We start from the raw sequence: 27,223 nt of genomic DNA, 5'->3' as shown, positions 1-27,223 counted from the left end.
GTGAATTGAGTTAATGGAATGTGAGACATACTTACTATTTATGGTAAAAATGAACTGTGACTCTTAATTGGGGAGAGACCGAAATAGAAAAGTGTGACTCTTAATCGGGGACGGATGGAGTACTAATTATGTTATATTTTTATCTTTCCAAAAATTTATATAAAAGAATCAAACTTTTACTTATTCAATTCCATTTTAATCTCTCTCTCTATTGACAGTGATAAAATGTCAACTTATACATTGTACAAACTCAAAACTCCTCGATACAACTTCAACACAGTTTCAATACAATATTAATACAGTGTAAAATTTCAAGATTTTAATGTCAACACAGTATCAACACAATATCAACACAGTATCAATCGTTGATTACAGTTGAAATTCTATTGACATTTTCCTGTTGATATTTTTTTTATGATCTATTGACATTTTTCAATGGTCCAAATCATAGTTTTGAGTTTGTACAATATTTAAAGTTTTCTTTTGATCACATTCCCTCTCTCTATACTATAAGTAATGTAAATAATTGTGTTAAAATTTTACTTATTTTAAAATATTTATATAAAAGAGTCAAATTGTCACATGTTGCAAAAATTATTAAAGGATCGATTTTTTTAATAATTTATTGATTTTCAATATAACAAAAAAATGTCAATTTATATACAAATGCAATCAACTAGAATTGACCAAATTTCACAATTTAAATAGTAGCTATTATTTCAATAAAAAAATAATAGTACTCCATATAACTTCATATGATTTCTATAAAAACAATTGCAAAACTTTAATTATCGAATAAATCATGCATAAAATAGTTTGTAGTAAAAATACATATATCAAAGTTTTAATTGTCGAATAAATCATGCATCATAATGTTTGTATTTTGGTTATAGTAAATTGCATTTTCTAGTGGTATTAAAAATCAATTTATTTTAATAAGATAAGAAAAGACCTTTTTATATATTTTGGAATAAGTAAAAGTTTGATCATTTCTTATAAAAAAATTTTGAAATAAATAAAAATTTGACACAATAATAAGTTTTTGTGGACTCTTCATTCCACCAGGAGAAGCTCGGAAAATATAGTTTATCAAGACCTTGGCAGTGTATAGAAAGTAGTAGTTTCTAAGTATCTGCATAGTTGCCGTTGGTGGGGATTTCATCTTATTGTACAATGGTCATACCTTGACCAATTGGAAGTAGATTATTCGGTGGCATTCGGTTCGTTAAACAAGATAATAGTCAGATAAGCCAAAATGAGGTTTATCTAAGATTAAATTAGTTATATGGTTGGAAGTGAGATGGATAATCAAGGGATTAAGGATACAATGTAATTTTGATGAAGAGCTGCAGAGCTTCCCCTGCTTCTTGACTTTCCCTAAATTACTCCTTTTGAAATTCTTTCTCTAATACTGTTACCTGCTGTTTGGTGAAGAGCTGCGGAGCTTGATTTAAGGAGGCAAAACATGGACATACAAGCTTAAATGCCATTATATATGGGAACATTGTTTTATGCTCATTAATATATTGATTCTAATATTTACACAAGTGTATCTTCTATGTTGCAGATTCGTCTAAGAAATCAGTTAGACTATTCAATGTGATCATTTTGTATACTTGTCATGAATGCAGCCAAAAGGGTACTTAACTCGTGCTGAAGTGTTGGTAAGAGAGATGGAATGCACGAATGAGGAAAAAGAAAGGAAGAGCAGCTGATGTGGAGCTCGATCAAGAACGGTTGAAAACTTAGTTAGCAAACAGTCATAAGTTGGTTAGACTCTGTTGAGCTTAATTGTAGCATACATGTGCCTATGATTTGAGTTAACTACTATACTGTCTATTCCCTCAATACTATGTTCGTCTCTCTATAATCACTCGTATCTTCTCGGTGGCCGTTCATCCGTTTCAGGATTGCCTTTGGATGAATGGTCACTGAGAAGACACCGAAGGTAACAACGAGAATAACAAAGTATTGTTACAATCAGTATTTAAAAGCATCTTGTGCTTGCTAGCTCACAACCAAGCTCAACAAATTCTACCTAACTCATAACCGTTTCCTAACCAACTTTTGGATCGAGCTCTACATAAGCTGTTGTTCCTTCTTTTTACTCATTCCATGCACAAAGAACAAGGAATGGATGCCTCTATTGATATATACCATACTATGATGGATGGCTACACCATTGTACATAATGAGGAGAAATGCATAATGGTTTTCCACTGACTTAAGGTAAACTTATTGGTGTTGGAGAGTAGTATTCTTCTGAGTAAAGAATATTTTAGTCATAAACATGTTTTTCAACTACAATGGATACTTCTCGTAATAATCTGAATAGAACTATTACAGTGACTATTTTGGGCAGGAATTCTCGTCAAGAAATTGGCACTAATATGCAATATATTCCTAAGTATTAGTAATGTTTAGTTGTGTTTTTTCTTTAGTCTGTTCAATATTAGAAAGTGCATATGTGAATGCTCAAAAAACTGTGAGTAGGAAATTGTGCTGTTGTGCATTATTCAGTCAAAAACAAATCTGCATACTGACATTTTTTCTTCCTTTTGCTACAGGAATGTGGCTTTACGCCTTTAATTGTTACTTATGGGTGTCTCATCAACCGTTATATCAAGGTAGCTTATACTTTTAGATGCAGTAACTGGATTGTTTGTTTTTCTGGAATGTGGAATCTAATGCTGTGTCTTCTTTCTCTATTTAATGTGGAGTACATGACATATTCATCTCAAATGTTTCTGAGTGATCAATGCATAAAATAGCACTACATAAGAATCTAATTTGATTTGCCACTCTGTATTGCTTACTTTCGAACAGAGTTTACAATCGACTTTATTGAGCTGTACTAATTATCAAAGTTTGATTTGCTTAATATTCACAAATTGCTTTCTTTATCTTCACATATGGGGAAAACTTATAAAGCTTTGGAACTAAGTGAGATGATGAAATCAGCAGGTGTAAGACATATTCGAGGATGTAATTGGAGATGGTTTAAAGCCGGATGTCATTCTTTACAACAATATAATAAGAACATTCTGTGGCATGGGCAACATGGTACGTGCTATTCTTACGGTTGAAGAAATGAAATGGAGAGTCCTAGACCGACCTTGAGAATGTTTTTGCCCACAATTCATTCTTTGGCTAAGGCTGGAGAAATGAGAAGAGCTCTTGATGTTGTTAATATGATGAGGAGAAGTGGATGCATTTGTACTGTGCAGACGTATAATACTCTGATTACTGGCCTTGTTGAAAAAGCATCAGGTACATTACTCAATGAAATATCGGTTCTTTCAATATTCTCTATCTTGTTGGTTTTAATTTAAGCATAATATGAGTATCGACCGTAGCCACACATGTTTGCATTTTGTTGAACTAGTTATTCTCCTTTTATTATCGATAGATGGAGAAAGCCGTGGATATATATATTAGATGAGTTGTTGCTTGCAGGAATTAGTACCAATTAGCACACACACATGACACGTCCATCATGCATGGTTACGCCTCATTGGGCGATATTGGAAGAGCATTTGAGTAGTTTTCCAAATTACAAAATGAGGGACTCGAGCTCGGTGTTTACTCTAATTACGAGGCCTTGCTCAAGGTATGCTGTAAACCAGGCAGGATACAAAAGAGATGAGAACTCGAACTATCCCCAGGACCACATTTATCTGCAACATATTAAATCGATTGTTTATACTAAGAGTCCACTTCTTGCTTTGCTTCTTATACCATGCCATGGTGCCTGTCTAATTCAATTCATCTCTTGAATTTCTTCTTGTTTCGACATGGACAACTATTTTCCATTTGAATTTTTTAATGTAAAAATGCAAATGTTGGTTTACTGTAATGTTATTGGGGTCATATTTTATTTGTATATAGGGTACATTGTATGTTATTTGTAGAAATGATAAGGACATGCAAGGTCGTTGAGGTAGAGAGGCTCATACCTAAAAGCCTTTGCATCGTTGACCTCTTGATTTTGTCTTTATTGGTACACTAGTTGGTAGAAATTGATTAAGATTTATCAACGTATATTTAAACAAAGGTGATGGATTCAACCCTCTTGTAACTCCAAATTATGACATAATTCAACTGCTATAATTTGTATATCCATCATGTAGTGTGAAGAATGCAATGCCACACTAATTTGACTTTTAGACAGTGGTTGACTAAAGACAAAGCAAGCATTTGGATATGGCTTTCAAATAAGTCACAATCCATTCCTAACTCTGTTTTTTACAAGTCCCTTACTAAATTAGCTGTATAAAAATGTCTTTTGTTGAAATTTTAATACAGTACTATGTTCTGTTCCTAAAACTTAATTTGTCTTGAGATTGCCCGAAATTGAATTGAATCAAGATAAATTTTGTCACGTATAAAATATCAAAACTGCATTAATTTTGAAATGCAAGCAACATATATGAATGAATTCAATATTCTGCACATTAATTCTTAATCAATCAAAGAGAGGGGAGAAAATTACATTTTAAAAAAAATACTAATTTTGTCGCCGAGTAAGAAAGTAGTACTACTACTTTTTTGTTTATTACTAATTTGCAACTTCAATGCTCATATTCATTATTCATATCCAAATGATACGAGCACGATTTTCCAAAAAAAGACATTGCGTAAAGCTCCATCATCATTGAAATCACAAAAAAAATACTAGGAATTGCATATAATTCATTAATTAATTTGCATGTCTCACCGATCTTAATTTGGTGCATGCCTCCTATATCAATTCAGACATTATGAATGGTGGGTATGTGTCACAATCACTAATTTAATCCAAAGATTAGTACAGCATAATTATGTACTAATATTAATTATTAGGATCAAGTACAGCAATGATATGAGGTCAACTCAGCATGTGCCTCTCATATTTTGCCCTAATCATAATAACTAGTGGAAGATGGGAGACAAAGCAGTTGAATCGCACACCTTTTTTCATCTTCAACTCCAATTATTAAGATTGTAATCTCAATGTTCCAACACCAAAATCTTCAACCGCACGACCAAAACAAAATTATTACTATTAAGTAGTATATTATTAGTAATCAAAAGATTATCTATTAATGTGTTCGGAAGTTTCATTGGACAAAGATTTCAGAATTTTTTAGTGTGTAATGAAAAGATTAGTAACTTGTTAGCTAATTAGAATATTTAAAGAGTAAAGGGGCCAGAACTGATTCTGAACATATGCACATTTTATGATTTTGGTCCTAGACTTTATCTTTTGAATTTTTGCATCCTGAACATTTCAACTCGGATTACATTTGGTCCTACACTAACAATTCCGTCAATTTTTAAACGATTTTAACCCGATTTTTATGGTTTTAACAGTCTCATTCGGGTTAAAATCATATAAAATCGGTCAATATCGGGTTAAAACCGTTTAAAAATTGACGGAATTGTTAGTGTAGAACTAATTATGATCTTTATTTAAAATGTTCAGGATGCAAAAATTTAAAAGATAAAGTATATAACCAAAATTATGATTCTATCTAATTAATGCTTAAATCCATGCCACGTTATATTTACAATAAGTCTATGCAACCAAATTTTGTACAACCAAAAATTGGTTTATTTGAGTAAAAAAATAATTTATTTATGCATTTAATTAAAAAGTATAGACATATATATAGTATAGGGAATGTGCACAATATTATATGCATACTTTAATACAAATTTAAAAAATAATAGAAAAATAATTCAAATATAAAAATAAAAAATTGAAAATGAGGCTAAAGACTAATAAATTGGTTTTAATTTGTTAACTAACTATATCTATTATTTTAATATTTAATTAACACATCAAAATTACTAATATAATCTTGTTTTGGTTTTACAAAATTTGATTGTTTATCATTGCTCCTTATATTTAGTGGTTTATTAACCGGCCGAGGAAAGGACACCCCTGTCACTTCCATGACTCCATCAGTGATTTGAGAGAAATCTAGATAGAAATACATAAGGCTATACATAAAGAGTAATGATAAACAACCAAATTTTGTACAACCAAAACAAGATTATATTAGTAATTTTGATGTTTTAATTAAATATTAAAATAATAAATATAGTTAGTTAACAAATTAAAAACACTTTATTAGTTTTTGGCCTCATTTTCAATTTTTATTTTTATATTTGAATTATTTCTCTATTATTTTTCAAATTTGAATTAAAATATGCATTAATTATATTTTATGATTCAAAAAAATTTAAAAAATTATACACAAATACTATAATATTATGAACGTTCCCTATACTATATATATGTCTATACTTTTTAATTAAATGCATAAATAAATTACAATTTTACTTAAATATATTAATTTTTGGTTGTAGCATAGCTTTATTGATACATAAATAACTAAAAAATTTATAAAATATTGGAAGGCAAAGATTGTCAACTCAAGAACTCATTAAAAGCTGGTGTAACTTTTATACACGAAAGGGCAGTGGAACCAAAATATTTAATATTATATGTGACTTTATTATTATTAGAAAGGTGAAATTGTAATTGTAGGCATGCATGTATATGCAGAAATGCCACATGCACTAATTTGTTGCAACTGACCGACTTTGCTGCAACAATATTGCAGCACAACCTGCATTTTCATCAAAATGTGCAAGTCTACAATTTGGTATTTTGTAATCATTCATTCCTTTCATATTTGAAACACTTGCGTTTTCTTTTGAGAGTCTTTGGAGTTTTATGTTTTTGGTGTATTCGTTTAATCAATGTGTACGATATTAGATAGGAATCCAAAATTTCATCCAAGTCACCCGACCCGAACCGACTGAATTGACCCAAGTTTTAGTGCTTACAAAATAAACCCTAAATTAAAAACTTTAATTAGGGTCGTATTTGAACTCTTTCCAAAATAATAGTAGTAGTAGTAATAGTAGTAGTAGTAGTAGTACTTGATTTTAGTGCTATAGTTTGTTTTTTTATGTGTTTCAAAGCGTTCAAACCAAGTGAAACAATATAGTAGAAGTAATAAAGACTAGGTATAGTATAAATAGGTATTTTTAGCCTCCAAAATTATAAGTTTCTTTTTTAGGTTGGGTACTTATCCACATGTATCACATTTGCAACAATCTCAAAAGTGTTATCGCCATGATTGTATTATGAAAACTCTTTCCAAATATACATTCTTGCATAGATCTCTTCCTTTAAAAATAATATGATATATCCCCGAAAATAAAAAAATATATATATTTGGAGTTGAATCCTTTTTCCATACAAAAGAAACTGTTTACTTAAAAACAAAATACTTACTTCCCAAATTTTTTGCTCATTTCCTTATTCGAAATATTCTTATATTGAAGAAAATTAAATACCATGGTGCACTTTAGTTCCCAATTCCATGAGATTGATAAAAATCTATTTCAACATCTAATTTTCTTCCATTTAGAGTTGAAATATTTGTTTTGGGAAAGGGAATAATAAAGAAATAAAAGATCGATAAAACGCATCAAGGAATATTTAAATAGAAAGAAATTATTTTTCCTACAACTTTGGGTTTTTGACTATCAATAATCAAGTGAGTAAAAGTTAGCACTAACGAAAATGTATTATTGAGCTTATGCTATTTTTTTACACCTTTGTATTTGAATAAAAGGATAAAACAATATTGCGATCGAGCCAATAATTGAGTGGGATTATCCTAGTTCAGTTTAATTGATTTCTTATTCTTGTATTTCTAGAGTGGATTTTCTAGATATCTGACAATGTCATATGAGTATTCAGTTAATGGACATATCAATTATTGCCAGCCAATTCTGTCTGTGCCCCAACTTAATTATCCAAATAATTATTTGTCCAGAAAAGCATGCAACGTGCTGATATTTTTTTCTATAAGTTTCTATATAAATAGTAGACGTTCATTTGTTGATTAGGTCTGTTAGTTAAGTTACAACTCTGTAGTAATTAATGATTTCCAATTAAAATTCACTAACTTATGACCGTTGAGAAAAAATGGCAGCGCGTGCTATTACATGACATCGATGATCGATATGTAAGGATTATAGTATTTATTTTGTACTTTGGAACCTACTCAATAAATTAATGGGTTTTTTCGTGCATGCAATAATAATTTTGACTTTTATTACTTTATAGTATGATGTATTTTTCTCTTTCTTATACTAAAAGTATCCTTCTATATAATGAAAAACGACTGCCTAATGTTTGCTAAACCTATTGTGTGTTTCTTCTTTATAAAATAATTTTATGTCAATTTGATATATATATATATATATATATATATATATATATATATGCTCCTATTCTAATGCTTATAGCATCCTAATCCAAAATCAAGACTAAATCTCCATCCTTGGATTTTAAAATGAGTGGATGAGATTAAAGCTCACAAAATCTCAATAAATAGTAGACTAAATATCAACAAAAGGGTAATATCGTCATTATGTTATCATATGATAATTTTCGTGAGTGTTTTTTTATATCAACATTATGCATTACAAATATCAACAATATGACATTAGAATATCAACACAAGGACAAGAAAATATCAACACATTTTTATTGAGATTGGACATGCATAATATTGAGATTTTGTCTACAATATATTGAGATTTTTTGTTGCATTTGTTGAAAATAGCTGCTTATCAACATGTACGAAAATTGAAATATAATTTATCAAATTTCATCACCCGAACATCGTCGGAACATATGCAATTGAGATCTCGTTGGAATCCTTATTAAATTATCTTTAATTTGATATATTTTTTGCAAAAAAATAATTTAAATTGAGAGAGTTACGTAAATTTAAAGATTTGAGATGATTTTGAGGAGAGAGAAAGTAGTTAGTTATAATTACTACATATAGGATTTGACATTAATACCCTTTTAATTTAATTAATAATTATTTAAATTTAAAATATATTACACTTGGCATTATATTAACCACAAGATCTTCTAATCTAATGGTTGAAAATTGGTCTCAATTTGGGATTAGTAATTAGTTAGCAATTGATTACGTCCCTATATATATATATAGGGATGTGATCATATCATAACCCATATTTATGGTGATAATCTAATAACCCTCATTTTATGGACGAAAAATATCATTTTATGAAACAGAATATCATTTTATGGAATAAAAGTATCATTTTATGCATGCTGAAAAATATCATTTTATCGTGTATAAATATCATTTTTAGTAAAAATGATACTTTTGACCCATAAAATGATAGAGTTATTAGGTTATCACATAAATACTTTTGAAAAGGATTTGAATACATCCCTATATATATATATATACTATATATATATATATATATATATATATATATTCTACAACACATAGGAAAGAAAGACCCTTGGATATTTCGAGGGTCCAACATAAATCAATCGAACGACGATAAAATGCAACTCGATTGGTAAGGCATTTATCCTCTAGTACTTTATCATCTATAGACCCGACCCGACCCGACCATCCACTATATTATTTCAATTACATTTTCTCTTTCTCTCATACTTTTTCATTTATACAATAAAATACGCGAGGTTCTCGATTAGCCTATTTCTATGGGATGGAGTGAGAAATATCTTTTGTTTCAATTTTTGTGTGTGTCATGATTCATAATTCAAATAAGAATCTCAACTGTTTTTATCCTATCATGAAATAAAAAGGTTGGGTATATCTATATAGAAAGTTATTGATAGTGTATGACATTCAAGAATACATATGATTAGTTTGGGACATTTTAGATACGTTTCTGGTTTCCCTATATAGGAGTATATAATTACTTATATAAATTAATTTAATCAAATTAATGGTTTAGCATCCTTATTAGGTAAACTATTAATAATATAGTGCAGAAAAACTCTTATGGTGCACATGACAATATTTAATGGAGAAGAAAACACAGATAGGAACATCGAAAAGAAATTTAAAGCATTAAATGGAAGTCAGTTTAGGTCTCTATCGAAATTAACTATTGATACATCTTTTATTACATTGGCGGGGAGTAGTATGCATGTGTCTCTACATTCAAATCTTTCATACATCCATTCAATAAATCACATGATGTTTGCTCTTATTTAGCCTTCTCTACAAATTCAATTTTTTTTAATTAATGTCACCACATATAAATTTATGAAATATTCAAAATTGTAGATATAGAATTTGCAATTGAACAATTGTGCAGCTTGCATTGTGACTTGCTTCAATATGCTTCGGAGTAAGAAGAAATTAAAGAGGAGAGATAGAAATAAGAAACAAACCCAAAATCAATAAATTGTAGTACTAGTAATTTATATAGCTATCTGTATTCCAATAAATTTAATTACTTCCGTCTCATGTTTTAATGAATCAATTAATATATTGTGTATAAATACACAATCAAGGCATTGTAGTATAAAAAGATAAGATACCATAAGATGGAATAAAAAACAAAAAAAATTATGGAAAGTGTGCTGGTTGGATTTGTTGTGTAATGAAATGGCATTAAATATTTATTGGAAGCCTAATTAAATACACACATGATAGGCCTACCACCCCCATTTCCTTTCCACCTTCCCTCCACCGCAAATCCCCCAAGCTATTAATACCACAACCAAACCTATCATCCATTCTCCAACCTACATTCAACACAACACAACACAACACAACACAACAATCTCTCTCCATTCTCTCTCTCTCTCTCACAACACAACACAACACAACACAACACAACACAACTCAACACACAAATATGTCCAAGAAAATGAAAATGCCATCACTCTTCAAGTACAAAAACCCCAAGCAACCATGGCAATGGCCCTCTTGCAACAACCCGGCCACCCTTTCGTTCCGAGCAAGCAACGACGACGTTTTCAAGACCGTAAATTCCGTGTTCCTCGACACCTCCGACGGCCTCGACACCCCCGACTCTTGGTTCACTAACTCCTCAGAGTGCGCCAGCACCACTTTCTCCACTGACGACCACTCTGAGGAAAACAACAACGACAACAAGAACAAAAACGACAAGGCGCTAGAGATGATCATCCGAGACGTGAGGAGGTCATCGGAGAGGCTCTTCTTCGAGCCGGGCGACACAAGCAGCTCGATCCTCCTCGACAAGGAGCCCGAGACGACAAAGAAGGCCGCGGAGGCACTTCTGCCGTTCGAGGAGAGCGTGGCGCTGGCGATGGAGTCGGAAGATCCTTACATGGATTTCAGGAAATCCATGCAAGAGATGGTGGAGACCCATGGATTGGAGGAGTGGGACCGCTTGGAGGAGCTTCTTGGATGGTATTTGAGGATGAACTCCAAACAAAACCACGGATTTATCGTTGGCGCCTTCGTCGATCTCCTCGTCGGGACGGCCAAGGATCCTTCCACAGCCATTTATCGCTCCGATTCGACCTCCTATTCTTCTGCTGATTCTTGCTTCTCCTCCCCTCCTTCCCCTGTTTCTTGTCGGGATCGGGTTGGGGGAGGAGGAGATGCCATTAATGTACAATCTTAGCCTCTAAATTATGTATCTATTCCTCCCACATTCGGTGTCAATACTACAACTAGGCTATGAGAATCTATGCTTTTTTCCTCTCTCGAATTACACACGAAATCATTAGTACTACTAATTGATAACATCGGGCGTAGTTTGTACTAAATTTAAGAACCGTTAATATTAACATTGAGTGTTTGGACACGTTACCATGAATGTGTTATAGCATCAAATTTGCGTCCTTTTCTGTTATTTCACTACTTTCTCCTCTCGACTTACTTTTACAAGTAAGATTGAATAAGAGAGAGATGCAAATGAAACAGGCTGGAGTGATGAAATAGTCCGATTTCAATTTCCAACTTGATTGACATTCGTACCAATTGGGGGACCATTTATTGTAATATTTTTATGGCATTTGTCTCGAAATATACATTGTTTCCTTATATTTCTCCCTTGTCAGAAAACACAACACCAAACATACGCTTCAACAGATCTTTTGCATCTTAACAAATCTAGATCGCCAAACCCACTATTCATTTTTCATTCAATAACAAGAATGAAATACTATTGTTATTAGGTAAGAATAGAAAGGAAGTATATATACATAGTTCTTTTGTTAATTCTAATGGACTAACTAGTAGATCTACCACCAATTATTGTACATCCTCTCTTCAATTTGGCATCTACTTTTCATGCATCTCCACCTCTGCCTTTATATTTCACAAATATCACGCCATTTTCATGCTACAGAGTGGAGAACAAGAATTGCCACTCATCAAATAATTTTGTATTCAATTTCATTTTTTATTCTTTTAGAGCTACCATGTTAAAATTTCACATATTGAGATAGCAAAACATCATTGGTGATTCTGTGACAGTAACTTTGTAAGAAATTGCATTTCATAAGTGGATAATGCCCAATTATTGACCTCATATCATTTTATTCTGCACGAAAAATATGTGCTAAGCTTACTAATTCCAGAGTTATGGAAAAGGGGAAAAAATCGAGATCCAAATATATGGTTGTGATTTTGATTATCACATGCACGAAAAATTCGGGATCCAAAATGTGGTGCAATTACTATTCATTCACGAGCACTTATTTCACAATAGTCAGCAATTGGCTAACAGCAGATAATTCAAATAGTAGAAATAAACTAACTACTCTCTGCAACTTGACACACACTCCACCATACAACAGTGACATTTCAAATAAATTTTCGATTCACTGACAAAAACAGGAAACACTCATGGAATTAACACGCTTTCAAAAAGTGGAACAACATTCATACACCAAAGATTTAATTACAAAACTACCCGTTAAAAGTGCAATATGAATTGTGAATTTTCATATTTTTTCAGTTTAGTATACAAACATAAGGGGGGATACTTGTATTGCAAATGCAATCTTCAAGAAGCAATTTGTATCTATAGTTTCAAAATAGAACACGATTTCATTGTAAATAGATTGACCTTCTTAAGTGTGGAGCTCAACTAATAGCACATCAGAGAAAAGCTCCATGGAGAGACCCCTAATGATCAATCCTCTAAATAAAACAAGAGACATGAGGCCCAAAACTGCTATGACCTGGACAACGAGCTGAAGATGAACTCCACCTCTTGCCTCTTATCTTGATACCAAAATCAATATACTATTTGTCAAGCTTACTAGCCAAATTTGTAGGGATAACGTTTAGGAAGTAAATGGCGTAGAGAGTAACAAGCTAATATCCATTACACAGCAACAAGTAAATGGCGAAGAGTAACAAACCTCATGTACACTAATTGTTCCTGATTTAAACCAATAGCTAGCAGCAATGTCAGGCACAATCAGACTCAAAATTCGACACTTAAACTTTTGTGACCGATGAGGGCAAAGATTGAAATCCAAAACAGGCAACAGGAAGCAAACAAGTGAAAAATAACAAGTACAAACACAAAAGAAGGCACTGAGCCACAATGACTTACAAGCAGTCAAGTATTTTTGGAAAGCATTCCACTTGATAGAAGCACAGGCAGAATGGGCTCATCTTAGTCCGACTCATAAAACTCTCCTTCATCGGATGGCTCATCAAAAGATCGAATGTCAAGCTGGTAACGAAGAACTCCACCAATACCACCAAATCCTCGGCAGAACTGTGATCCTTCCTGGGATCGATTTGTCACAAATTCAAGTGAACAACCAAAGTTTCTATATTCATTTGCAAACCACTCCAGTAGTGGCATTTTGTCTTGAACCTCCAATTCTCCGGATGTTTCAGCATCCTTGAAGTTGCTCTGGTCACGCTCTTGCTCCTTGTTTAAGTATTTGATGACAATCTCATTGGTCACACTGTTTTTTAGTGTATAACGATTTATATCCAAGTTTTCCCACACTATCAATGTTTCAACAGCTCCCATCTCCAAAGCTTTTATCGTATCATCCACACCAAATACATATTTCCCAGTATCTTGACTGATTTCTTCAAAGAATTTCCCTATCAAGCGTTTCTCTTGTATGAACTTTACATTGGACAAAATCTCAGCAGATAGTTCAATGGCCTGATTGAAACCATTTTCCCCACCATAGGAGACATCTACCACATTTAGTATCTTGGCTTGGAGGCGAGGATCAAACATATCAGATTGACTCAGCTCAGTCTTGAAATCAGCTGACCCAGCAAGTATCAACCCTGACACATTCGGCTGACTGGTAGCAGGATTAATGAAGAATTGAGTGGCAAGCTCTGCAGTTTTCCTCACATAGTTGTGACGCTTCTCCATTCGAAGACGGGCAAATCGAAGAGCTGATTGTCCTCCTCTTCCATGTTTCTTTGGAAGATCAACAGAGAATTTGTGAAGCACTTCTCTTGTATTACCACTTAAGGTTCCAAAAAGGGTCCCATTACCATCCATGACGATAAACCCAAACTTTTCATCAGATTCCAAGAGTTGACTCAAAGGCTCTGTATGAAATTTATTGTCACAAAGGTAAAGAGAAGCATTTATGGCCTTAAAAGGTGCAAAGTCGAACGTGACCTTTTTCTCTTTTCCATCATCTGTGATTATAGTACCAGTATAGAGCACGAGGCCATTCGGTGGGACCTTGCTATACAACTTTAGCCTCTGCTGCGCAGAGGTGATTGCACCTAGCACTGATTGACGATTCACCCTGCTTTTAATATTAGATGCTGTTCCATACTCTTCTGCCAGCATTTTGGTGACCCGGGCTATTTGATCACCTGGAGGAATTATAAGGGATATCATGCTGGTACCATTTCCTTTAGCAGCTTCTAGAGCCTTGATCAATTTCTTTATTTTCCATATTTCAATATTCTTATCATTTTCCTGGCCTTCTGCCATCGTGACCAGCTATTCACCAAATACCTAAACAAAAGTGTAGTAGGAGACAATTGTGAATTCATCTTAATAAGGATTGAAATCCAAAATAAAATAAATTAAGATAGTACTCCAGTCCAGAGACACGTCACACATGAATATTGTTCTCTGTCTAGCAGAATTTACCACATCAAATTGGAAAAATGTAAACTAGGGCCTAGGTTGTTAGATGTTACAGGGGGCTAGGCACAGTTCCGCTCATTGAAGTGTGCCTGATACGTGAATGGGAGATAACCAAACCCTAGTTAAGTTGATTTGTTTTTACAGTTTTACTTCACATTTTCAATGTGGGGCAATAGATGTTGATATCTCAACATGGGGAACTTTTAATTGCAAATTCTTTCTGATTAAATATAGTAATAAATCCATTGCTTAGTGGTAATGCAGGCAGATTATCAGCCTCTTTTGTTGCAGAAACAAATCAGAGTTTCACACATAACGCAGCCAGAAATCAGCATATATTCTTTGCCACAATCAAATGAAAGAATGTTTAGAAACATGACAACGAGCTTCAAATTAATTTGAATGCAGCAAAATGATCTATTCTTTGCTTTTACTGGACACTAATATAAAATGGTATATTCATCTTGTACTCGATAATATTTCAGTTTGCCCTCTGCCAAGCCCCACATATAAATTTCATTAAAGGACAACATTGTAATTCTGTAATTGTTTAGGAGGAAGCTTGTACATGTAAATTGTCATTAATAAACCTCTTTAAGTTACTCCTTGTCTTTAGTTCACTATTTCTTTCCTACTTAATTCATCAGCTTCTTCTCTGAGCATGACCAACAATGATATGATAGAGCTTCCAAAGACTCAAGGAGTATATCTTAAATGTCACTGAATGATTACAAAATCATAAAACCTATCGAAAACAGCAACTAATATTCTAAATTAAACCCATGGTGTACCCGTTATCAGCCAATAAAGTCAAGAACAGTGAACAGTATCATTGAAAGCCAGATAAAAGAGCAGATTATAGATGTGAATGATCCGTCAGGACGAAAGGCCTTTCAAAATGGAACTCAGTTCCAGAACTCCCTAGTCGTAACCAGTTTTACAAGCAATTAATGTACACCCTTCCAACAAATAATACTATCACTTGGATGTTAATGAAAAAAGAACTTGGCTCAAGGAGGCTGAATCTCTTGGCCTGAAAGGTGTTGAAGCTAAACACCTGGGTTTCTATGAATTTCAATAAACATACATACATGTGCATATTTATACATGTAGGTATGCTTGTATTTTACTTTTACTACTTGAAAAACATAAGCATGCATCGTTAGCACATACATATAGTGCACATATGTATGCTAGTGAATGAACAACGGAGAGTTGAAAGTAAACTAAAAGTGCATTTTACTTTTACCCTTGTTTAACAATAAATACACCCTTCCAAATGCAACAGAATGCTTACAATACAAACCACAAACTTCACATAGCAAAATCATCAACCACAACCACAAACATGTTAAAATAATAACCCATCTACAAAGTGTAAGGCCCTTTTCTCTAATTCTTTTACAAATAATTAAAGCTTATTCGTACAGATTTCAACTCTCATCCATCATTAAATCATCGATTCTTCTAAGAAGTATCTGAAATCGATCTTCCCCAGCATGATTTTAACAAATTTCATTCATCATGATCCCAAAAATACCCACCAAATTGAGGGGTTAGAATAATGACCAAGTAAGACTCAACTATGGATCGGTATGAAGAAAAAGAAACATGTGAAATGAACTCAAACTAAATCAAGAAAACAACTAAGCAATTATGTGAAGTAAATCCAGTATAACACCCAACCAATTTCAGAGAAATAACCAATACACACCTTTGAGAGCGAATACAGACTCAAGAAGGGTTTCGCAGGAAGTACTCGGACCGCCCTGCAAAATTGCGAATTTTTATCGGATTGGAGATATACACGGATAAATCAAATAGATATAATTAAAAAAGAAACAAATTTCGGTGGAATTTCACTCGGCTTTGACTGCGCTGTACTCACTTTTGTCACTGCTGGCGGAGAGTGACGGCCACGGAATTTAGGACTTGTTTGGTTTTGATTTTATGCATTTGTATCCCAGGAGTGCATCCTTTTTTTAATGCACCTTCCTAAATTTCCTAATCCACTTTTCCTACTCGTTTCTGAACAATACTTTTTATAGGATTCAAATATCTACTATCAGGTTATTTTAGTACATTTTCATATTTTAAATAAATCAATATCAGATATCTTAACACCTTAGTACAAAATCATATAAACCACATATTGCATTCTTGTGTGTATATATGTATTTTTGGGTTTTTTTATGTATTACTTTTGTGTTTTTAATTTGCTTTTTAATTTTTGTTTTAACTTATTATTATTAGTCTATTCTAATATTATGATTTTAGAAAGATGGAATTCAATTTAAACTTGAATATGTTAGAGCATAGTTGCATGACTGGACAGATCAAGGATGATTGATGCATCTTATGTAGGGAAAAGCCAAAGACACTAAAATTAAAAAACAAAAGAAAAAAAAGTGCCAAAGATACTAGAACATATTCTTATTAGCTACAAAGAATCTCAAGCCCATTATATTACTATTACTGTTGTGATAGATGGAACATAACTATATACTTGATAAGGACTAATGACATGCTTATCTCTTAGTTGGACATTGTTTTTTGATGCATAAAGGAGCTTGCTCAAGTCACTTGACGAGCAACAAGTTTCAAAAAAAAAAAAAAAAACTGAAAAATAGCCAAAAAGGTACAAACAAATTAGAATGAAAACCCAACACCTATTAGAAAACTAACATGAGCAGCCCCTATCAAATAAACAAACCACCAAACAGAAACGAGCAAAGATTCATCACGAGCAGCTACAAAAAGAACAGAGAGCAGAGCAAGTACCCACAAAAGCGTTTGTAGAAGGAAAACCATAAACCAAGCCAAAGTTCAAGAAGTCATGCTTGTATAGATAAGTAGGTATAGATCTCTAAATTTTATCATATCTTGGTCGACTTAGAATATACAGTACTATAGAATAACTTTACAAATGCTTAAACTATATTAAAAGACTAAAAAGAGAAACAAAATTGTCTATTAATCAAGTGAGTTGTATCAACACTAAAAGGAACTTCTTGGTATGATGGAATGGAATGGAATAGAGATGTCATTCCATTCTCATACTTGGTAAGCACAAGGAATGCAAAAGGAATGAAATTGTTGTTCCATGATTGATTTCATTCCTATGTTTGATAACTACAAATTAATATAGAAATGGAATGAAATGAAATATGAATAATTAATATGTTTATTCTACAAAAAAAGCACTACACGCATTTCACACACTACATGCACTTCACACATTTCACACACTACATGCACTACACACATTTCACACACTACACACATTTGACACACTTCACACACTACACATAGTTCACACACTACCCACATTTCACACATTTCACACACTACAAACACTACGCACATTTCACACATTTCAAGGATCCTATTTTTGAATTTGTGTAGTGTGTGAACTGTGTGAATTGTGTGAAATGTGTGTAGTGCGCGTAGTGTGTGTAGTGCGTGTAGTGTGTGAAATGTGTGTAGTATGTGAAGTATGAGAAATGTGTGAAATGTGTTAAGTGCGTGCAATGTGTGAAATGTGTAGTGTGTAAAGTGTGTGAAGTGCGTGTAGTGTGTGAAGTGTGTGTGTGCGGGGATTTTTCAATTATTAAAAAATTTTAATTTTATTATAAAATTGTGATGATATTAAATTTAAATATAATATTTATATAATTTTGATAAATTTTGAAATAAGAAGAAAGGAAAATAGAATGGAATGGAATGGCAATTCCTTAGCTAAATGGATGGAATAGGTATTCCCATGTGGAATGGAATGGCCGTTACAAAAGAAAGGTGATTCCTAACAAAAATACTATTTACCAAGCAAAGGAATGGAATGGAGATAGGAATGTCATTCCAATTCCCCATTCTATTCCACCGTACCAAGAAGGACATAAATATTTAGAGAGAACCGTATTTACACTAAGCCAGGAAATGTGTTTTGATTTAAATTACTACCGATATAATGTATAAATCCCCAAAAAAAAGAGCGTCCAAGTGTATTTTCCCTTTTTCCTTGGATGTAGGGGTGCCTGTCCCTCCCTGCCACCCACAATGCAACCCGCTGCCATTTCGTCTAGTTGGACACGCCCTGAGACTTGCTACGGATGCCCTTGAATCTTAACTAATTTTAGTTTTATTTTAAATTATAGTAGTATAATAATTTAGAAGTCGTGTTTTTTTTTTATTCTGGCTTTGAGCTATATTGTACATTGTGATTGCAACTAATTTTGAGTATTTTTCACTTAAAAAGAATAAAAAAATTTATTAAATGTATTATCTATCAATTTTTCATTATTATATGTAAATAAATGTAAGATGCCCTATCTATTTCTTCTGTGACATAAATAAAATATAAACTATGTTATATTCCATGGATTCTATATTAAAAATTGTGCAATGCGATACAGTAGTGCAAAATATCAAATACGACTCTGCTGGGGATCGAACCCAGAATCTCTGGTTCCGTAGACCAGCGCCTTATCCATTGGGCCACAGAGTCCTTGTTGTTGGTTATTGAACTTACTAGTTATCATACTATAAATACCGATTCACCCAAAATTCATTTGATCAATTTGATATATTTAAATTCGAAATACAGAGTTTAGGATTTTTAAAATTGGAAAATCAAAATTTCTCAAATACGCGCTATATTTCCAATTTCGAGAAAAATGAGTATATTATTGTTTTCATTTTAAATCTAAACTTTTTATTATTAATTTCATTTCATTTTTATAACTATCCCTTATGGCATCACAATGCAACACCCTCCTCACGCCCCGTTGTGTGACGAAGTGTGGGCGTGACGCTTAGATACGTCATTTCTTAGTTGTTATTTAAAAAAAATAAAAATTATTTGAGTATCATTTGAAAACGGTCATATTAAGTACTACTTCATCTATCCCAATAAGGATGAATTACTTTTATTTTTTAGAGTGAACTACATAAATGGTACTTGATCTTTCACTTTCGCACGTAAATGGTACCTGATCTTTATTTTATATCGCTTTTAGTATCTATAAATCACATTTTTGGTACCTGATGCAATTTTCTTCCCAAATTGCCCTCCAAAAAAATACATTTTCTTATTTATGTCATAAAGGATATTTTAGGTATACACAAAATTAGTACCAAAAGTGATATTATAATATCTTCTCTCATTCTCCTCACTCTTTATACTATTATTATTAATTAATATTAATATTATTATTTTGATATAAATTAATTATTTATTTATTTTTAATATCATTCAAATATAATTAATTATAATTATAGTTATAATTATATTTAATTATTATTGAAATATTATTGTTATAATACTAAAAACTAGTAGTAATTAATAAATAGTTATAGTATAATTATATAAATGATGAATCATATAATATTATGTAATAATAATAATTGTGAATTGTATTCATAATGATATAAAGAGTTGAATATTTTTAGTTAGGTGTTTCAATCTTAAAATGAGTATAAAGTAATTTAATAAAAAATATTCAATTGATTTAATTATTTTTAATAATTAATTTAATTAGAGATTTTGTTCATGATTTATATTATGAATGCAATTGATGTATGTATAAAAAATTAAAAGAAAAGAAGAAAAGAAGATAAAAGAAAAAAGAAAGAAGAAGAAATATAAACTAAGGATAAAAAAAGAGAGAAGAAAGAAAGATAAAATACTAAAAAAAAAAAAGAAAATGAAGAAAAAAGAATGAAGAAGAAACTAAAAGAGAAATAAGAAAGGAAGAAAAAATAATCACATATTTGGTACTATTTAATTGAAATTTCCAAAAATATCCTCCATAACAAAAAAATCACATGTTTGGTACCTAGGGTTATTTTTGTCACAAGGTATCAAAAACGATATAAAATAAATATCAGGTACCATTTATGTAGTTCACTCTTATTTTTATTATGTCCCAATAAAAATAATTCATTTTTGCTTTTAGTATGTCTGGAGTAATAAATTTAACTCATTTATTAAACAAATTTTTATATCTGATTTATTCATTTTAGAAATTTATACTTTCACATGTGTGTATGGTTATTTCACCGATGGCTCAAGCTCTCAACCCCCGTGGAGTGCCACTTGAAGGTTATCGGTGAAATCTCGAATAAGTAATGGGTCACAAGTACTTGGACTATCACATAACATGTGGCAAGGTTCTTATTTCAATTAAGCTGAGCCCAATTCAGATGCCCACAAATAAATCCCACAAAGGCTCAACTACAAAAGCACATTTGTTTCCTAAAAGTTCGAGATAGATTTGGGCTCTAGGTTTAAAGCCGTAGTTTTTTTAACCATGTAAAATTTTTTATTTCAGTTATCTATGCTCTAAAATATTAATGAAATTCATACAATTTTTTTTTTAATTATTTGCAAATGTGGATTGGTAATGTTACAAATCTAACTCTATACACGAGTGGGGTGCGTTGTATTGCTAACTATTTAAATTGCTAACTCTGCTAACTTATCAATGTTGTGTATTAAAAATGTCAACACGATGATATTAAAATATCAATACATAATATCAACACATTATATTAAAGTTCAACAAAATTATGTGTTGACTTTTTAATGTCATTGTATTAACATTTTTAATACACTGCGTTGATTAGTTAACAAGTTAGCAACTTAAGAAAGTTAGCAATTGATCACACCTCATACACGAGTTTCAATTAAATGTATGCTTGTATCGTTTTATCATCTAAAATCTTGATCCAGTAAACAATCTTACACTTGTAACCTTTTGTATTGTTACGAACGTTATTAAAGAAATAAAATAAAAATCATCTCATGTTCCGTACATTAACAATTAAGAAATCAAAGTCATGAAATGGCGAGCTAGACAAAATTATAAATGGATAAAATGCATGGGAACTATATATTCTTCTGGAAGACGGTCTAAAATTTGGATTTCATGCAAATAAAAAATGGAAAAAAAGAGAAGTTTGAAACCTTTTTGATCCTTTATTCCATCAATCAATATTGAGATTGCTTTATTCTTTGGCCTCTTTAAGAAAGACGATCGTAATAAGCTCGATGGCCTCACCACCAACACACACACACACACTTCCCAATCCCTTCAAAGAGACAGACAGTCTTCTCTCTTTTCAGTCTCTTGTGACTCTCTCTTTAACACTTCTTTTCTTTTCCTTTTTTCTCTTTTTAAGGCTAAGTCCCGATTCATATAATTCCTACTACAACTGAAGTTTTGTATTGCTCTTCACTCCTCATTACTCATCAAGTAATTAACCGTAATTTTGTTTCAAGAAAATTAAATTGAATGATCTCAAGTGACCTTGTAATTAATTCATTATTTCTGCGTCAAATATTTGTTCTTACTTTCCTCAAAAGATATGCAGTCTAACTTGATGGTATATATATATATATATATATTGTTCATCAAGGCCACCTTTATCCCTTACAAAGAGAAAAAAAGCTAGAGAGACAAGTTATCTTTGCCTCACATGGCCTCCACTTTTTACACTAACATTTATTTGCTCTTTAAAAATAAAAAAACTTTAGCATACATACAAAACCAACAATAACAAGAAAGGCACAAACCCAATTCACGTACCCCTTTATCACCCTTATTAAAACCATAGACTTGGAAGCCACATATATCCTCATCACTTCCTCCCATTCCAAAATCACAACATTCTTCTTCTCCTTCTTCTTCACACACACAACAAAATTATCAAAAAAATTGCAACAACATATTGCCATTTAAAGATCAGTCATAATAGATAAAAATGAGAAGCGGAGGTTACACCCTTCACCATTCTCTAACAGTTGAAGCCACGGCCATCGTGAAGCAAGCGGTGAGCCTAGCCAGGCGGCGCGGCCACGCTCAAGTGAGCCCCCTCCACGTGGCGAGCGCCATGCTGGCATCTCCGGGGGGGCTTCTGAAGCGGGCTTGCCTCCAATCCCACTCCCATCCATTGCAGTGCAAGGCCCTCGAGCTGTGCTTCAATGTGGCGCTGAACCGCCTCCCGAACTCGGCCTCAGCCCCGGTCCTGGGGCCCCACTCCCACCTCCCGTCCCTCTCCAACGCCCTGGTGGCGGCCTTCAAGCGCGCCCAGGCCCACCAGCGCCGCGGCTCCATCGAGAACCAGCAGCAGCCCATCTTAGCCCTCAAAGTGGAGATGGAGCAGCTTGTAATCTCCATCCTCGACGACCCCAGCGTCAGCAGAGTCATGCGCGAGGCCGGCTTCTCCAGCACTCAGGTCAAGTCCAACGTTGAGCACCACAAGTCCTCCTCCCAACCTCCCCCTCCCATCGCCGCTACTCATACTAATACTACTCAATCAACAAAAATCTTGCTCCCTCCCGCGAATCTGAGCCAGTTCCGGGCTGAGAGCGGGGGGGATGTGGCGGGTGTGGTGGAGGCGATGTCGAGCAAGAGGACGAGGAACGTGGTGGTGGTGGGGGAGAGCGTGGAGGCGGGGGAGGGCGTGGTGAGGAAGGTGATGGAGAAGTTCGAGAGGAGGGAGGTGCCGCAGGAGATGAGGACGGTGCAGTTCATCAGCGTGCCTCTTCTCACCCTTGGAGACATTTCAAAGGAGGAGTTTGAAACGAAGCTGGGGGAGCTGAGGTCGCTGGTGAAGTCGTACGTCGGGAGAGGAGTGGTTCTGTATCTCGGCGATCTCGACTGGGTGTCCGACTTCTGGTGCAAGTACGACGCGAGGAGCAACGTGTTCTACAGCCCCGTGGAGTACATGATCATGGAGCTCAGCAGGTTGGTCTGTGGAAGCGGCGGAGACCGTCTCTGGCTGATGGGAGTCGCCACTTTTCAGACCTACGCCAAGTGCACGGCCGGCCGCCCTTCGCTTCAGACGCTATGGTCGCTTCATCCCCTCACGCTGCCGCTCCAAACCACCTCCTTGGCTCTCGGTCTCAGCCTTGACGGTGGCGTGCATGATCGAACAAGCAACGTCGACGATGAAATGAAGAAGCACTTGGTTTGCTGCTGGGATTGCGCAGACAGTTTTAAGAAAGAGGCGCAAGCTGTGATCAGCAGCGGCGGCGAGGACGCGAGTTCAACGCTGCCGTCATGGCTCCAGCAGTACAAGGATGAGAAGAGAAAGGAATTAATTAGTTTCAATCAGGTTAGATTTCTACTTTTTTCAATTACTACTATTATTTAGTTGAAGTAGCTTTTGGAATATAGAATAATCCTCCTGATGATACTATAGGAATCTGAGAAAGTAAAGGATCTTTGCAAGAAATGGAACAAAATATGCAGCTCAGTTCACAAGAAACCCCATTTTCTCGAAAAAGTGATGAATCTATCATCGTCGTCTCCCTCCTCATCCACCTCAACCGATCACAAGAAGCGGAACCTTCTCAACTGGCCGGGGATATTGGATTGCGAGGCTGAGGTTTCCAAGCCACCAACGGCCGTGAAACCGGAACTCCTATCAAACCCTAATTCCAGCCCCAATTCAGCTTCCTCGAGCGAAGCAAGCGAAGATATGAAGCTTCTTAACAAATTCGACGAGCTAAATTCGGAAAATCTCAGCATTCTCACAGCTGCATTAGAGAAGAAAGTGCAATGGCAGAAGCACATCGTTCCGGAAATCGCGACGGCGATCCTTCGTTGCCGGTCGGGGACGACGAAGAAAGGCGAGGGCAGGAGAGAGAGCTGGTTAGGTTTCCTAGGAGGCGACGACAGCGGCAAGGAGCTGATGGCGAAGGAGATCGCTAAGGTGGTGTTCGGATCCGAAGACGACTTTGTCGCCTTCGGAATCAGCCGCTTCTCGTCGAAGAGAGACGATTCGACGACGGAGGAGGTGGCGAGCGGCGAGAAGAGGGGGAGAGACGAGCATGGAGGGAGCGTGTACGACAGATTTGCCGAAGCGGTTGGCGACAATCCGAGGCAGGTGTTGTACGTGGAAGATGTAGATGAGATGGATTACGGCAGTGTGAAAGGGTTCGAGCGAGCTATGCGAGACGGCGGCGTTTTGGTTGAGGGTGAGTTTTTGCCGCTCAAGGATGCTATCGTCGTATTCAGCTGTGCGGCGGCGGCGCATTCTTCTACCGGTGAGAGAGAGAGAGATGATGAGCAAGAGCAATGTGGAGCGTTGGATTTGAATATTGCGACGGAAGATGGGAGGATTGTGGATTTGGTTGACATGCAAGTGCTGTTCACTATCCAAATATTGTAAATTAGCTGAGGGGGTGATTTTTTTGTTGTATTTTTGTTACTGAATGTTTTTACTAGTTGATCTTTCACATATGGGGTTGAGGGTAAAGAAGTTCAAATTGTAATGTTGATTAGCTATATATTACTAAAAATTAAGATGTGCACTACTTCTTTCTTTGAACCTGGCTATTTATTCCCGAACGATCAACCAATTATTTCGATTGCATCTCCTCATATATGCTTTTTAAATATGGCACATTTATATATGCTTTTATTTCACATACAAAATTGTAAAACAATTTTGTTACTTACTTATAAAAAATAGTACTCCCTTGAATATCACTAAATTCTCTAACACGCATAATACTTACTGTCCCATATTCCCATTTGTCCGTCTCACTTTGACTCGGTGCGAATTTTAAGAATGTGCCGAAAGGTGGGTTAAAAAAATTAGTCACTTGCGAGTCTCACTTTTATATACTCCTATAATAAAATGTTATTGTAGTGATTGAGTGAGAGTATGCCCCACTTACTAAAAATGGGAAAAAAATGAAATTTTAATCATGGATCGACTAAAATGATAGATGTAGACATTAGATGTCCTAATTTTGTTTAAAATTTTTTTGTAGTCCCTATATAATTCTTAAAAATGTTGGCTATCATTCTTGGAACATTTTGGCATGAGAATACAAGCTTAAACTTCAATATTTAGAGCATCTCCAATGGAGATAGATTGGAGATAGGCTAGCCACTCTCTCTGTAACAGCCCGCCCTCCTAGGGTACAATAAATGCGGCGGCTGCTACCCAAACGGACTCCAAAGAAGTGAACATAGGCTAGGGTTTCATTTAAAGAATGTTGGCCAAATTAATAAAGGAACCATCAGAGCATTTAAAGCAACTACTTAACCTAGAAGTTTAAAAGAAAAAGACAGTATCATAAATGAAGATCAACCATCTTGAGAGTACGACATAATATCCAAGACAAAATCACAAGAAAAGGCTAAGGCCTCAAACCGAAGGCAAGATGCAAATATTCCAAAACAAATTCTAAAGTGTATCAAAATTCAGCGGAAGGCGACCAAGAGAAAGAATAGCTATGTATGAAGACACAACTACGCTTGAAGTTCAACATATCCATATTAATTAGTTATCATGCTCAACACCCGCCACCGCTCGTCATCGTTCAACCTGCACATAAGGAAAACACATGCAGGGCTGAGTATTTTGAAATACTCAGTGAGCTCATTGCCAAAACATTTTATGAGTTATGCCACCCTTACCAAGTGAACTCGAGTTTTAAGCAGTTATAAAAGAAATATCACGAGTATCACAAAAATATATTTCATAGACTGGCCAGTCAAAATAACTCCCCATTTTCCTCAACAAAATCAACAATCATAATCATTCCATGGTGCGACGAAAGTGTGGCCACACTTTACTCCCACGAGACCGGCCGACTAGCAAGGACGGCTCCCGATCCCATCGTGTACACAGCCTGGTAGGGCTTGCAGCCCATACTCAGACCCGAATTCGTATAAACATATCCATAGCCCTAACCCAATGGAGCAAACTCACAAACTAGGCATCGGACGCACAATATCACAATAAAACAGACATAGGCATGACATAACAGTTAAACCACCCTTCTAACACCAAACAATATTTTGATAAAGTAAAAGAGAGTTTTTAGAGTAAAGCCCACCTCGACTGCTTAGTTTTCAAGTAGTTTCGCTTTTCCGTTATCCGGCTTCGCAACCAAAGTTTCACCTTTTAATCACATAGGCACATATCACAAATTAGGTTCAATACTACTCTTACTCATGCATGTCTCATTATTTTTCCCTTTTCCCATCGATTTATCTTATCATTACTAATCAATCAAGATCATGTTTATCACACAAGAATATTTAGCCATCAAACACACACCGTACAACACAACACACACACATACTCGACACACACACACACACGTCACACACACACACGCACCACACGCACATGTATCATATTCCCATATCCCTTTTATCCCTCTTTCACTCAACCAAGATGCATGAGGGTTCAAGAAGACCGATTAATCGGTTAGAAGAAGAAAAAGAAG

General features: G+C 34.4%; 3 protein-coding genes and 1 non-coding gene across 5 annotated transcripts; 2 read left to right on the top strand and 2 right to left on the bottom strand.

Moving 5' to 3' along the window:
- The first annotated feature begins 10,633 nt into the window (after positions 1-10,633).
- LOC125219198 (transcription repressor OFP13-like) lies at positions 10,634-11,678 on the top strand. The gene has a single exon (XM_048121107.1). The coding sequence runs from the start codon at positions 10,735-10,737 to the stop codon at positions 11,488-11,490; it is 756 nt and encodes a 251-aa protein (XP_047977064.1). The 5' UTR covers positions 10,634-10,734; the 3' UTR covers positions 11,491-11,678.
- A 1,501-nt stretch (positions 11,679-13,179) lies between these two features.
- On the bottom strand, positions 13,180-16,922 carry LOC125219197 (eukaryotic peptide chain release factor subunit 1-3-like). 2 transcript variants are annotated; one of them, XM_048121105.1, is made up of 3 exons: positions 16,859-16,922; positions 16,685-16,739; positions 13,180-14,835 (listed from the first exon to the last, which is right to left on the bottom strand). In XM_048121105.1, the coding sequence occupies exon 3, from the start codon at positions 14,809-14,811 to the stop codon at positions 13,501-13,503; it is 1,311 nt and encodes a 436-aa protein (XP_047977062.1). In that variant the 5' UTR covers positions 14,812-14,835; positions 16,685-16,739; positions 16,859-16,922; the 3' UTR covers positions 13,180-13,500. The 2 variants fall into 2 exon arrangements, with proteins under 2 accessions (XP_047977062.1, XP_047977063.1); XM_048121106.1 differs by lacking the exon at positions 16,859-16,922 and having other exon boundaries at positions 16,685-16,816.
- A 2,479-nt stretch (positions 16,923-19,401) lies between these two features.
- On the bottom strand, positions 19,402-19,474 carry TRNAR-ACG. The gene has a single exon. It is a non-coding gene; the product is annotated as a tRNA-Arg (tRNA).
- A 3,148-nt stretch (positions 19,475-22,622) lies between these two features.
- Positions 22,623-25,305, top strand: LOC125218642 (protein SMAX1-LIKE 3-like). The gene is made up of 2 exons (XM_048120360.1): positions 22,623-24,087; positions 24,175-25,305. The coding sequence occupies exons 1-2, from the start codon at positions 22,732-22,734 to the stop codon at positions 25,144-25,146; spliced, it is 2,328 nt and encodes a 775-aa protein (XP_047976317.1). The 5' UTR covers positions 22,623-22,731; the 3' UTR covers positions 25,147-25,305.
- The last annotated feature ends 1,918 nt before the right edge of the window (positions 25,306-27,223 follow it).

Source organism: Salvia hispanica, chromosome 4 (assembly GCF_023119035.1).
Source record: "Salvia hispanica cultivar TCC Black 2014 chromosome 4, UniMelb_Shisp_WGS_1.0, whole genome shotgun sequence".
NCBI classification, from domain to species: Eukaryota; Viridiplantae; Streptophyta; class Magnoliopsida; order Lamiales; family Lamiaceae; genus Salvia; species Salvia hispanica.
This window is presented reverse-complemented; position numbering and strand designations above follow the sequence as displayed.

Coding starts and splice junctions, on each gene's coding strand:
- LOC125218642 (XM_048120360.1), top strand. CDS start 22,732: ATGAGAAGCGGAGGTTACACCCTTCACCATTCTCTAACAGTTGAAGCC. Junction 24,088..24,174: donor AATTAATTAGTTTCAATCAG/GTTAGATTTCTA, acceptor ATGATACTATAG/GAATCTGAGAAAGTAAAGGA.
- LOC125219197 (XM_048121105.1), bottom strand. CDS start 14,811: ATGGCAGAAGGCCAGGAAAATGATAAGAATATTGAAATATGGAAAATA.
- LOC125219198 (XM_048121107.1), top strand. CDS start 10,735: ATGTCCAAGAAAATGAAAATGCCATCACTCTTCAAGTACAAAAACCCC.